The sequence below is a fragment of the Ascidia mentula genome, chromosome 3 (genome assembly GCF_947561715.1).
Source record: "Ascidia mentula chromosome 3, kaAscMent1.1, whole genome shotgun sequence".
NCBI lineage: Eukaryota > Metazoa > Chordata > Ascidiacea > Phlebobranchia > Ascidiidae > Ascidia > Ascidia mentula.
In genome coordinates, this window is record NC_138568.1 from 22,023,420 (window position 1) to 22,037,676 (window position 14,257).

The following is a 14,257-nucleotide window of genomic DNA, read 5'->3' on the forward strand; positions in this document are numbered from 1 at the left end:
ACATGGGTAGAAGTGGATCATTTTATCGTTCCAGAGCATTGTGCGAAACAAATGTCCCTTTCTTCTTACGCGAGCTGCAATATTGCTGCTTCTGTCTGCACAGAAACAGTATTTGCGTAAACTGAACAACGGTGTTTTTTAATCCCACCATTATTTGTGTCGAACGTTTTTGAAATCATCAAGTTTGGTTTGTTTAAATACCAAGAACATCAACATACGCTACGTCACTAGTGTTTGTTTTTGTATGAATTGACTCCGTTGTTACGAGGTTAATGTGTTTAATACTTTGCCACGCCTGTATGTCTCCAAGTTTACACACCTTAGCTGTCACACATTTCATATAACTCAATTACAAGCCAGGTGTGATGTCATACGCCAGAAATAGACCGTGCATTACCGGCGAGCGACGCTACCTAATATGTTGTTGCACGACCATTGTGATTTACATCATAACAACTGACTGATTCAACGCTTCACCGGTTTTTAACGCCTTCTTCACTCGACCGGATTGAAAGAAGAGTTATCAGGGGTTTTCCATTTCGGTCCGCGGTCCAATATCTTCGTTCAGCGCATGTAGTTCAGTATTAAACTGGAAAACGTAGTTTCTGTAGAAAGGTTAAGACGACTAGATCCTAACAGCTTCATTAAAAACGATTTACAAAACTTTTTATCAAGCTTGTTTATAGTTTATTTACAGAACTAGGAAACAGCAACCTGGGTATAATTGAACTACACTAAATGCGCTACATGACGATAAAACAATGGAAAATCACGTTAAAAACACTTTCATTTAAAATTTTGTGTAAATAAGCACGTTCGAAACCAGTTAATTCCTCAAAATAAATCTTGTTGGTCATTTATGTTTCTTAAAATCGATTCAATTCAATGATGGAATGAAGAAATCCATATCAGAAAAGTGAAACTTAATGCTGCATTTAATAAAAAATCTGGAAAGAGATTGCTGAAATTGGTAAATGCTTGTATGTGCATGAAAATCATAACATTACCGTGAAATGAAAATATTCATGTGGATAAACCCATGGTTCCAAGTTATTATTTGCGAAGTTTTCATGCCGGTCCAATTTTCCATTTAACTGCTGCTTGTAAATGCTGGTTGCGGGGTTTACAGCCTTTCCATTCTATCAGCAATTGCATCAACATCAAATTGTGGATTGAAGAGATCTTTCATCTTTTGCTTGAGTTGTTCTTTGAGTTCCTCAGGTGTCATGTTTTCATCATTTGAATACATCATTCGGTAGTAACTGTTGCAACGGAACGAGAGGTCGGTTAGGGCCTTATTGCATGTTTTAAAACAGTAACACAATAATAACAAAAACAATTTTTTTTATTTAAGATTGAACATATGTTTCTGTTAAATAAGTTTGGGGATTAACCTACGGGAAATACCCACCTCGTGTACTATGTATACATCATCTTATGTTAGGAAAGTTTATGATTTATTGATAAACACGTATGTTCAACCTTAAATAAATAAACAAATTGTTTTTGTTATTATTGTGTTACTGTTTTAAATATCGTGTGCTGGTAGACACTTTAACCACCTCACGGACGGGCGATTACGTAGTATGGGTGACACATACGACTGAAGCCCGTCATTGAACTGAAGTAACCCCGTGGCGCGATAGGGATTTCCCCATATCGCCCGTCCGTGAGGTGTTTTAAGTGTCAACCACTGAAGTAACCCCGTCCTGTTCACTTAAATTCGCCTAAATAAACCACACAGCATGGTAGACACTTTAACCACCTTTCGATCCAGTTTACACCAAAATATTATTTCACGTTTGAATTCGCAGTCTTTCAACTAACTATCAAGAATATGAGTAACAATCCTATTATCACCGAACAAAACCCTACTGTTGCTCGAAGTGTAAACTTAAATTTGAATTAAACCAAAAAAAAGTGCTTTTTTTCTATTCCCTGTTTGAATAATATATTTGTAAATAGCAATATCAGTAAACATGCAGTAAGGTAGAGTGAATTCTAATGATCAGTAAATCTCTACGCACCGGTCATGCATTTGTTTTGCTGCTTCTTCTCTTTCATCAAAGCCAAAACGAAAAACGTTGATTAATTCCTTTATGATTCCTTCCTCATAACCCAGCACTTCTCTTTTTACGCTGACAACACCGGGAAAACACAATTAATAATTACATTGTTACAAGCAAGAAATATTTAATATATGGGCTATTTGCTTCTTTGTTAGGAAGATGCAAACATCGATAAAAACTTTTTAACCGACCTTCTCTGCATTGCTTCTTCCGCTGCTACTTTTTGAGTTAAAAACTCCTGAAACTTCGTGGTTATTTCTTCCATTGCTGCGTCTTTTCCATCAAACTCTGGTCCGTCTTCGATTATTTTGAGAACACTAAGGACAAAATAATTATATAGCGTTAATCGTTTTAGATAGATTAAAAGCAAGCGTTTCGTGAAAACTAAACAGTAAAAATATATTTCTGTTGAAAACGAATACAGAATATTGAAAAGCTTTATAACCGACCTTGTCTGCAATGTTTCTTGAACTTTTTTTGTTTCTTAAAGTTGTCAAAAAGTGTGTTCAATTTCGTTTCCTTAACCTTTCGCCTTTCTTCTCTCAAAATACAAGCGGCGATGCAGGATGACACAGGGATGGATTGGTGAACATCACCAACAACAAGTCGTCTGGCAATCTCGAACACGAAGAGAACGGAAAGCTCGAAAAACCGACCCTCTTCTCCCGTGTTGCCTTCGGTGTTGACTGATTCCGTCATAAACTTCTGAAAGTAATCACAAAACCCACGCAATTTGTGGACGTGATTATAATGGATAAAGTATTCGTAACCGTTGGGTTGGTTTGTAAGAGCCGAGGTAATGATTATTCCGTTCCCAGGTTGATTTTCAGTTGGGTTTGCGAGCAAAATAATATCTCGATCCCCAGCATCAGATCCGCAGCGGAAGAAGAAGTAATTTCCTGTTTTAAAGTTGTCTCGGTCTTGTACAATCTTAACGAACGTGTGAAGTAAATCTTGTCCCGTGCCAACGTTAAGTTTGTATTTAGACATTAATGTATGCGGGGTTACATCGGACCCCGCATTTAAGTTCCCCAGCAAAGTTTCATTGAATGGTGTTAATGGATCAGGTTCAAATAGTGGTGCAGGCAGTTGGCCACGAAATTCTTCGTCAAAACTGGCAAACTCCTCATATTCATTAGCCATGGCAGCAGTTCACTCTATTCCAGATACTTTTATGCTAAACCTAAGCTGAAGTATTAGAATTATTCCTTTTAATTAATGTAAGTAATATCTATATAAGATCAATAGAACGATCATGCAGAAAGGCTTAGTTATAAACTGTGTAAGCTGCATACAGATGGCCACTGTTTCGACCCATCGTATCAGTGCACCTGGAGTCACTATCAGACGACTTTGCCGACCAAACGGCCAAGCAAAGACTTCCACTTTGTGGTGACTATAAATTCACCGTCATCCGTTGGGCACCAAACTAGGTGCAACCTTACGGAGAAAACAAGGTGGAAACACTATAGTTATAGTTGATGAATTTATTCAGAAAAATTTATTTCGCCTAACAAGGAAGGCGTTATCAGTTTCGCCGGCTGCTGTAGGTGAAAATATAGAAACAATAAAAGTAAGTCAAAAAATAGGCTGTCATTAAAATAACGAAATATAGTAAAAATTTAATAAATGAGGTATATTTTGGTTTTGGTTAGTATTTATGATATCAAATGAATTAAATCCGGTTGTTAACTTTATAATCTTTCCGTCTGAACAGACAACTAAATTACCTGGTTTTGTCATAAAACCTTGGTTACCCGATTTTCTGCCTCATTTCGCAGAAGTGCCAAATACTTTACTATGAAACCACCTAGGACATATTGCATTGACCCTCGCGAAATCATGATTTTTTTCGACTGTTTGGAACATTTTGCAACATCTCAACTTTTGCAACAAAGAATAAAACTTTTTAAAAGTTTTGCAAAGCATTTCAAAACTCCAACAGTGATTCTATAAGACGCAACTTCTAGCGATGTTCTGGAATTTATTCATGTGTCAAAGAGAACCCTCGCCGTTCTGTTTTCTTACACGTGACCTCCGTATCCGGGGTCACTTAGAAACGCAACATCACTCGCTGACGAAAAAGCCTCAATAAATACCTAAATTTTATTTAAGTTTTGTAAATATTTGTCTCTCTGTGTAAACACCTGGACACCATAAAGCATAAAATAATTTCAAAGACCGCAAAAAATATCACAACGCATTAAATCCCTGCATAAAACCCAAGCAGACAAACAACAACCTCATATTAGATGAGGGTTCATGTTCATGGGCTGGTCACACATGGCTTAGCAAGTTCGTCCAATGCAGAAACCTAACACAGCTTTGCTCTTAACAAAATCGTTTGTCTGTAACCTATTGTTACAGGCAACACGCTTTTTATATTGTTACCAAACAATGTCGCGTAAAAACAGTCTAACATACAACTCATTGCTACTATTTTACAGCGCAGGAGCTCTCAGTCTAGCATTTTCTTTCTTACGTCACACCAGATTCCAGAAACTTCTTTGTGACCTCATTACACCTGATTCCAGATACCCCAAAAGCTTCTCTGTTATCATTGCAGAATTCTTCATCACCCAATGAAGCTCTTTGGCGACAGCTTCCGTCAAGACAGCGATTAAAATCTGGACACCAACCGTCGCACAGTGTTTTACCGATGCATTGGGTGTGGCCTCGACAAAACTCAACACGGCGAATCGCACAAGCTTCTATCCAACCCAGCGAACGGGGCAGCGAGCAACTTTTTTAGTTTTTTTTTTTTTAGTTTAGTTGTTCTGTCAATTATTCTAATGTGAAAACACAATACATTTTCGTGTGTACTTAAATTTATACACTAACCACTATATTAGGTTATTTACGGCGCTCACGCTTTACAAGCGCAATATATTGACTTTCTGAATTTCTATCAAACCATGCCAGCATTGTTTATGGCAAAGTCTTATCGTAATTGGAGAATACAGAACTGGACAACAAATAAAATAACTAAAACATTTTTTAGCATTGCTAGTGGGTGGTTTAACTCAACCTACAGGCTTAACTCAACTTACAGTATAGTTAAACGTACATTAAATATTCCGAAGTAATGTTGATTTCTTTCATCACTTTTGTCTGGACAGTCCGCGAAGTTGGAACAAAACCGATTTTGTAAAATACTGATAAGTCTAAGCAATCACAAATCACATACCTGAAGTACCGGAATGTTAAAAGCTGAGTGAAAGGAGCAAGATTAACAAAATAAGGGAGCCCATGTCAGTTTAAAGTAAAATATTTACTGACTATCGTAACATACGATGACGTATTAGTGGTAAAGTTATTTAGAAACCAAACACACACCTCCTGCCTCAGCTCATTACCGTGTAAATGCAATTCCCTGCTATTTATATTGATTAATTGACAACACTTTGCACTAAGCATCAGTATCCGCCCCACTAATACGTGTGGAAATGAATGCAATAAATTTACGCACTTCATCAGGAGTTTGACAGGTTGTGATATCTTTCACTCTAAATACGGGAAACCTATCACAGTTTTGCTCTTAACAAAATCGTTTGTCTGTTTACTACATCACAATTCTACCGTATTCTCCATCCCATCATCACCAAACAAACCCATTTCCGTTAACAGTTTTTACGGAAATGGGTTTGTTTTGGTCTGCCTGCGTTTAGCTTGCAAGCATAGGTAGGTTGAGCTGTGATTGTTTCACTGTCAATCAATAAATTATTACATACATGATGCGACAGACTAAAGATACAAACAAACAATGACCTTACGTGATTGAAAAAGACCATATTGTGCAGTAATAAGAATTCAATGGTTTGGTTTGTCCTTTAGTAAAGGTAACTTCGAGTGCTTCATTGCATTTTTATTGCAGAAACTGATGATGCCTTTGTAGGCGAAATCGATTTTTCGTATTTCATAAATTAACCGACTGACGGTAATCAGAAACACTCGGTTTCAAACTTTTGTTTGTCCTTTAGTATCTGTTTCCAGACAACTGCAAAACAAAAGTCCTTCTATGACCTTTTCTTGAACCATGCACCGAACAAATGCCAAAAGAAGAGCACGACTATCTGATGTTGTGGTTTCATCCACTTCTACACTAAATGGATTTTTTCGCAGCACTTCACAAAGTTCTTCCTCGACATCTTCGCCCATTTCATCGATTCGACGTTTAACAGTGGTCTCACTCAGTGGAATGGTTTTGAGGACGGGTGCAGGATCTCGCTCCATAACTGTTGAAATTATTTCCCCAACAGCTGGTAAACACCAAGCTTTCTCCGATATTAGAGACAGACCCTTTTTTTGCGATTAGCAAAGAAACTTTGTAGGAGGAAATCAAACCCTTGTCATTTTCACAAACTTTTTTAGCAAAAGCGTTACTAATGCAATTTCGGGCTTGACTTTCCTTTAAAGCCAGAAAATATTCCTTTGGTTTGTTTGCTCTGTCGGGATGAATTCTGCACAAATGATCCTTCAATCTTGAGGGCTTCATTGCCTCATTCGAGAAAGTTTTATTGCATATGAAACACATACGAAGTTGTATGTGTGTTTGAGATGGCACAAACCCGAATTAAATATACTCCACAACATACAATTCAACAACAATGACCAATGGCCTATTGTGACGATAAAAGTTAATGACAATAGGAATAGGCTATGCAGAGGTAACCTGTGTTTAATCGACAACAGCAAAATTATATCAACTTGAGGATGGGAATTAAATGTACAGCATGTTATCATGCAAAAATCGCCCCCCTGAAAGTAAATTCGCCCCCAAATGTACAAAAAACTGAAATCGTCCCTTGGCAAACAAAGTCGCCCCCGTTGAAGAACCCTGTTCTAGCCCCTAGCCCATTGTTTCCCAAACGTGTGGTCGCGAGCCAAAGCTGGGGTACCTGAAATTGGAGTTTACGAATTTTGTTTTCTGGTATGTTTTTTTTTCTACTTAAATGCGCACAACATTTAACTGCTACCACATTTAATAACATATCATCCAAATTTCGTTAGCAAACCGGTTAAAATTTTTGATGCAAATTGGGATTCTTCAAAACATTTGGACGCTACAAAAAAGGTTGGGAAACTCTGGTCAGGCCTACGTCACCAAACAAACCCATTCCTACCAACATTATTGCACATCACGCCAATTGTAATGTATTATGTTCCAAACTTGTTCCACACTAAACTGCGTTCAATGTCACGGAAACTCTACACACGTCATCATTTCCTCATTTTCTATTGGAGGGAAACACGCTGTCAAGGTAGTAAGTGTAGCGATGCCTGCTTAAAACAAATATCGCGTTCACCACAATCCCTATTGTTATTCCTCGATTGCGGGAGTATTAATTCGATTATCCTCTAGTATTAGAAAACATGCTTTTTATATTGTTACCAAACCATGTCGCGTAAAAACAGTCTAACATACAACTCATCGCAACTCTTTTTCAGCGCAGGAGCTCCCAGTCTAGCATTTTCTTTCTTACGTCACACTAGATTCCAGAAACTTCTTTGTGACCTCATTACACCTGATTCCAGATACCCCAAAAGCTTCTCTGTTGTCATTGCAGAATTCTTCATCACACAATGAAGCTCTTTGGCGACAGCTTCCGTCCGGACAGCGATAAAAATGTGGACACCAACCGTCGCACAGTGTTTTACCGATGCATTGGGTGTGGCCTCGACAAAACTCAACACGACGAATCGCACATGTTTCAATCCAACCCAGGGAACGGGGCAGTGAGCAACTTTTTTAGTTTTTTTTTTCAGTTTAGTTGTTCTGTCAATTATTCTAATGTGAAAACACAATACATTTTCGTGTGTACTTAAATTTATACACTAACCACTACATTTGGTTATTTACGGCGCTCACGCTTTACAAGCGCAATATATTGACTTTCTGAATTTCAATCGAATCATGCCAGCAATTGTTTAAAATACGAAAGACTTACCGTAAATGGAGAATACAGGACTGTACAAAACATAAAATAACTGACACATTTTCTTGCATTGCTGGTGCGTGGCTTAACTCAACCTACAGGCTTAACTCAACTTACAGTATACTTCAACGTACATTTAATATTTCGAAGTAATGTTGGTTTCGTCCGAAACAATTTCTGGTTTTCTTTCGTCGCTTTTGTCTGGACAATCGGCGAAGTTGGAACAAAACCGATTTTGTAAAATTACTGTTCCGTCGTCGCAGATAAAATTCGGTTTCCTCTCTGTGGGGGTAAACAATGTAATCAACTCTATTAAGTAATTTTGCATGAGTCAATCAACCATCTGCTCAAGGTCATAAAATATGCGGTATTTTTTATGGACACATGCAGTTTATAATAAGAAATGCCTGACAGCCTTAGTAGCTCAGTGTGTGTAGTTCGTAAAGAAAGTTAAACGGACTAATTAAGAATTTTGCCGCAAACGATGTTTAGTCATAACCCATGTTTAGAATGAATGAATATGTGGTTTGGTTGTTTTTGTTCAGAATTGGTCAGTAGACGATTTCCAAACCAGTTAGTTACTGGTGCATATATCAGACAAATGTAAGTTTAACCAATCACAGATCACATACCTGAAGTACTGGAGTGTTGAAAGCTGAGTGAAAGGAGCAGGATTAACAAAATGAGGGAGCCCATGTCAGTTTAAAGTAAAATATTTACTGACTATCGTAACATACGATGACGTATTAGTGGTAAAGTTATTTAGAAACCAAACACACACCTCCTGCCTCAGCTCATTACCGTCTTTAATGAACGCAAACTATTCGCTTCACCTACTCATATTGTCAACACGTTGCACTAAGCATCTGTGTACGCCCCACGAATACATGTGGAAATGAATGGAATGAATTTACGCGTTTCATCTGGAATATGACAACGCGAATTTTACGGGAACAGCGAAGTTGTGACAACTTTTCACTCTCAGAAGGGAAGTCTGCGTCAGTTGAGTTACCGCGCGAGCGACGCGTGTAGGAAGAATAACCTCGTTAATAGTTGTGTTTAGAAACGATTACATGAGGGGCAACAACACATGGAAAACATTTTCTTATAATGATGTTCTACGACTTTCCTGTTTTTACAACAAGTTTAATATTTAGAGTTTGAATTTTCCAGATATGGGAATTCGATACTTCATCCTGTTACGGTTGATGTCAGAGTAATTTATTGCATGGCTAAACTATACCGTTTACCTCCGACATCATTTTTAGAACAATAGTATTACTTTTATTTTAGCGTGGGTGACGTCAGAAGTAAAGCCAGGTGTATCCATATAGGTACCGTGCATTACCGGCGAGCGACACTACCTAATATGTTGTTATACAACCATTGTGATTAACATCATAACAACCGGCTGATTCAACGCTTCACCGGTTTTTAACGCCTTCTTCACTTGACTGGACTGAAAATAGTCATCGGGTCACCAGGGTTTTACGTTTCGTTTCACTGTTTACAAATCTTCGTTCAATGTCTTTAGTTTAGTATTGCGATTTGCTGGAAAAGGTGGTTTCTGTTGAATGACATGCAGGGTTAAGAAGGCTTACTCCATACCATTTTATTCGCCTGCTTTAAAAACTATCCCCAAACCTTGTTCTCAAGCTTGTATATAGTTTATTTACAGAATCAGCGAAGAGCATACTTGTAATCATATTTGTATATGCATATTTATATGCTACATAATGATAAAACGTTCATGAAATACGATGAAAGACACTTTTTTCACGTATTAGTGCTTTAGTTCTTTAGTCACTTATAGCTAAGGACGTTAATTTTTGACAAAGAGGGTTAAACGTTAAAAGCAAACAAAACTAAATATAAACAAAGTGGAGCCAATAAAATGATTTGTGTACGCTGCGGACAGATGGCCACTGTTTCGACGTAAAAGTGCAACTGGTGTGACTGTCAGACGACTTTGCTGACCAAACGGCCAAGCAAAGACTTTTTAGGTCGAAACAGTGGCGTTTGTCTGCAGCTTACATAAAACTAAATATATTTACACAAGTACACATCAATCGCAATATTTTGACAAATACCGGTATTCAAGGTTTGAAATCGTTCGCTGCCTTTTATGGTAAAATGAAAACATGAAATGCGAAAACATCATGCCTATGTATATGTATGGAAAATTTGCAGTCAAATGAAAATTCGGCAAGTAGAAAAGCAGAAAAGAAAGTAGAAAGAAATCAATTTTGCTTGCTAAAAATTTTTTTAACCGGACGCAAATATTGTCATTTGTTAGGTTTTGCAACTCGGGAATTAGCTTTAATCGAAAAGGGATGTCATCTTGTTTTTCAAAATTGTCGCCATCTGTTTTCTGCTGCTCTTTGAGTCGAAATATCTATTGCAATTAAAGTATATTGTTAATTACATTAACTTGCTAGCAATTACGCAAGAAAAAAAACATTGTACAATTTCTGGCAAAGCCAAACATAAAATGCAAGTAAAATGACCATTATCAAAAATAAACTGGGGTGATCATGATTTAATTTGGACGACGTTTTGGTAAATTCAATGTACAAAAATTCACCAGAAGATCCCAACTTCTTTTTTATTAAATAAACTTGAATGTGAATTACACCGAGGCATTATCAACGACAACGTTGCAAATTATGGCCTGTATTGTGAGTAAAGTCTCAGAAGGATTTGCTTCAACGATTACATAAACGATTTAATTTAACGATTCAAATTAAATAACAGTGTGAATTGTTTTAAAAAGTAATGAAATTAAGTTCTCTAACCAATGACTAACCCATTCATAATCTTTTTTGTTGCGTCTTGCCTTTTTTGTTTCCTTTCTTGATTCGATAGGTTTTTGGTTTCTGTTTTCCCCTTCTCGTCAATTCTTCCAAAGGCCTGAAACAGTTGCTCCATTGTTTTCTGTTGGTCACTCTTTCCTAGATCGCTCCTAGATAAGATCAACATGGAAGCGGCGATGCAGGATGACACAGGAATGGATTGGAAAACATCACCATCAGCAAGTCGCCTAGCAATCTCGAATAACAAGAGAACTGAGAGCTCGAAAAACAAACCACTGTATTCTGTAGCACCTGCTGTGCCGTTGACTGATTCTGTCATAAACTTCCCAAAGTATTCATTAAACGCACTGAAATACTTTTTCTTTACAAAAGTTGTGTAATTGTTCACTTCTGAATTAAAAGCGGAGGTAATTATTAACCCGTTCCCTGGTTGGTCTTTATATGGGACGGCAAGCAATATAATATCACGATCCCCAGCATCAGATCCGCAACGGAAAAAGAAGTAATTTTTTTTTTTAAATACTTTTCTGTTTTGTACAATTCTAATGAAGTCGTGAAGCAAGTCTTGCCCCTTGTTAACTCCAAAGTAACTGGGAACCAGGTTTTTGGGCGGGTCGGGTTTAGGCAGGTAACGAGGCCATGGTCGTTTTCTGCAATATTCCGTCAAATTGTCAAGCAGAATTCTGTTCGGATTTGGTGACACAGACAATAACAACTGATCACGAAATTCTTCTTCAATCTTTTCGACGTCATCTCCCATTGTTTCAAGTTACGATTGTGTCAATTCAATTAAGTGTTTTATCACAAATTATACAAATTAAATCAAAAATAATTACGAGACGGTTTCCCTAGCCATTCTAAATGTTACAAACAAACGGTTTAAAAAGATCGTGTTTTTTTGGTGCATCGTAAGAACGAAAACAAGACTTTTTGAAAATGATATGAACAACACGTTTCGCCTGCTCTTCACTAAGATATTATTTTGTGGTTTTGAATAATTACCTGAACAGTTGCCAGTCCAAAATTTAAAAGTCCTTCCACATGAGAAATCAGTGGACATGGGATTTATGCAGAAAGTGTACGTGTAGAGTTACTTGGGCCAGGCTTAATGCCATTGCTTATTAAACACGTCGAATTGAATTTTTAAGTCCCACACATCCGAAAGAAAAAGTTTGGGCATTTTAATATAATTTTGTTTTAATTGTCATGAAACAAATTACGATAAAGAGGTTTAATTCCGTCACTTATAGGTTTTCAAAATGTGAGCTGCATTTAAAAACCTTTTTTTGCGCGCAGGCCTTAATGTATTTTGAAACCATGAAAACCATGGTTACAACGCTATACATAATAACTCTACTAAGTCCTCCTGCTCGATTCCAGTGTAACGGAATAATAAGCCTTTGTACATATTTATATTTTAGGCAAAAAGTCAGCCTTTTTGGCGCATCCATGTTACAAGCCGCAAACAATTACGCTGTGGGCAGCAAACTTACAAGTTTTAAATTGTTAGGATTTTTATTAGTGGTTGCCAACCTAACGACTTTGGGAATAATTCATTCCCTCTGCGGCAATCATTGTTTCGAATCCCGGCGAGCTGTTTTTGTCTGGTATTAACTTTACGTGGAAATTATTTGGGAAAGCTTCATGCTTCGTCATATTAGCAAGAGATTAGGTTCAAATGCGAAATCATCACACGATGTTAATTTGAAGGCGTAGTAGTGAGCGAATGATTTTGTTCATTTCTGTCTCCAGATTTTAACTTTGCGGCTTGAGATGCATTTCTTTGAATAATTTTGCAAAGCAAACACCCAATTAGACGATCAATAACTTTAAATTTTTATATACAGATTGATAGGCTCTGTAGCTATTGAGTTTGCAGTTCAAATACAAAACAATCCCATTAAATACCAAAACGCCAGGAAAATATTTGGATCACTATTAAATATAACTGCAAAACGTGGGTCCTAACTTCAACAACACAAACATAAACACCCACATATTCTAAAATTTTTCGCATAAACAAGCGTCTGTCAAAAATAATCAAATTTTTTTGGCAAATCCTTATACACACAAAGTAACACATAGCACCGTTGTTCATCCGGGCCGTGCACACCTTTCGTTAAAACTTTATGGTAATGTTTTGTGGACCTGTCATATCAACCTGGTGCCTTGCTAACTCCACGGAAACACGATTATGTGTAACTGTCTCCTCACTCCACAGTGCCTCCCTATATATATCCGATCCTTTGTCTTTTGGTCACGATTTAAACCTGAATACTCGAAATTTCGCCCATCCCCCAAGCGTTACCAACCGCATTTTGCATTGTTACTAAACAATACCACTTGGCAACGTAAACAATCAACAAGAACCACGTGACGAACATTCTATGTGAGTTGTTTAGCGACAAATATTTTCCCAAGATCATATTACGTATGGATGGCACGTCTTTCAACAACGTTAACACAAAGACAACAATAAACACAATGTTCATTAAATCGCTGCCGTCAATGCTATTTCTATTATTTAGCAAACATGTCTGGTTGTGAACAAAGCGTCGGATCGTTTTGCTTTGGCCACGATTTCAAACCTGAATACCCGAAATTCTAAACGAGCCTATGTGGCGTTACCAACACGCTTCTTGCATTGTTACGAAACAATATCACTTAGCAACCTAACCAATTTAACAAACACAGTTCCACGTGGATTGTTTAGCGACAAACTTTTTCAACAGTTACTTAACGATCAGATTACAAACCGACGAAGCATAAGTGGGGAAAGTTTAAAACATCAACTAACAAGAAAGAAGCAGGTTTGTTAATCCACATTCCACATACACTTTGACAAGTTTGGTGTTTCAAATCTGTTCACGGGCGCCGTTTTTTACGTTTTTCAATTAGACAGTGTGGTGACTCCCCGTGAGTAAACACCATTATACATGTATGCCTTGCCATATATCCTTTTTGGTTGCACGTCTATGTATATGTACCAACACTATTAAACAGATTAGTAAACCCTGCGAAAAAGAAGTTGGTTGTCAAATATTTTATTGCTGTTTGTTTGAATATGTTTGTAAAAGTAATTAAATGAATATTTAGACTACGAGCATTCATGTGGAACATATTTTCCTAACTTTTCACTAAGTCAGAATCACTGACCGACGAGTGTTTCATAGATGAAATATAAAATAAAATAACTCATGTACTAGACCTTCCCCATGCAACTTTGCTTGGGCGTTCTTTTTGTATTTTGTTACGTAGATGAGAAGTTGTTCGAATCTAAATGCAAACAACGTTTGTGGCAGACAACTAAATGATTTCCACGTTATTTACATAATCTCGTTAAATATTATTCGTTATCAGCTGTACGATTGTTTTTAGAGGAACAAATCCATACCCGACGAAATGAACGTAGTAGCTCGCGAAAGCTCGTGCTGTCGAA

At 37.3% G+C, this 14,257-nt stretch overlaps 3 protein-coding genes across 3 annotated transcripts in view; all 3 read right to left on the reverse strand.

Moving 5' to 3' along the window:
* The window catches only part of LOC145895961 (uncharacterized), a 29,486-nt gene extending 26,274 nt beyond the window's left edge, over window positions 1–3,212 (reverse strand). Inside the window, exon 1 of the mRNA XM_082984729.1 lies at window positions 2,666–3,212. Coding sequence (XP_082840855.1) covers window positions 2,666–3,212 — 547 coding nt within the window. The remainder of the gene's footprint in view (window positions 1–2,665) is intronic.
* Window positions 794–2,382, reverse strand: LOC145894057 (uncharacterized). The gene is made up of 3 exons (XM_082982496.1): window positions 2,261–2,382; window positions 2,028–2,138; window positions 794–1,262 (listed from the first exon to the last, which is right to left on the reverse strand). The coding sequence occupies exons 1-3, from the start codon at window positions 2,332–2,334 to the stop codon at window positions 1,124–1,126; spliced, it is 324 nt and encodes a 107-aa protein (XP_082838622.1). The 5' UTR covers window positions 2,335–2,382; the 3' UTR covers window positions 794–1,123.
* A 6,473-nt stretch (window positions 3,213–9,685) lies between the features above and the next one.
* Window positions 9,686–11,671, reverse strand: LOC145895050 (uncharacterized). Its single transcript, XM_082983796.1, has 2 exons — window positions 10,812–11,671; window positions 9,686–10,400 (listed from the first exon to the last, which is right to left on the reverse strand). The coding sequence occupies exons 1-2, from the start codon at window positions 11,576–11,578 to the stop codon at window positions 10,325–10,327; spliced, it is 843 nt and encodes a 280-aa protein (XP_082839922.1). The 5' UTR covers window positions 11,579–11,671; the 3' UTR covers window positions 9,686–10,324.
* Between the last annotated feature and the right edge of the window lie 2,586 nt (window positions 11,672–14,257).

Coding starts and splice junctions, on each gene's coding strand:
- LOC145894057 (XM_082982496.1), bottom strand. CDS start 2,334: ATGGAAGAAATAACCACGAAGTTTCAGGAGTTTTTAACTCAAAAAGTA. Junction 2,139..2,260: donor GAAGAAGCAATGCAGAGAAG/GTCGGTTAAAAA, acceptor CGGTGTTGTCAG/CGTAAAAAGAGAAGTGCTGG. Junction 1,263..2,027: donor GCAAAACAAATGCATGACCG/GTGCGTAGAGAT, acceptor CCGTTGCAACAG/TTACTACCGAATGATGTATT.
- LOC145895050 (XM_082983796.1), bottom strand. CDS start 11,578: ATGGGAGATGACGTCGAAAAGATTGAAGAAGAATTTCGTGATCAGTTG. Junction 10,401..10,811: donor ACAAAAAAGATTATGAATGG/GTTAGTCATTGG, acceptor TAATTGCAATAG/ATATTTCGACTCAAAGAGCA.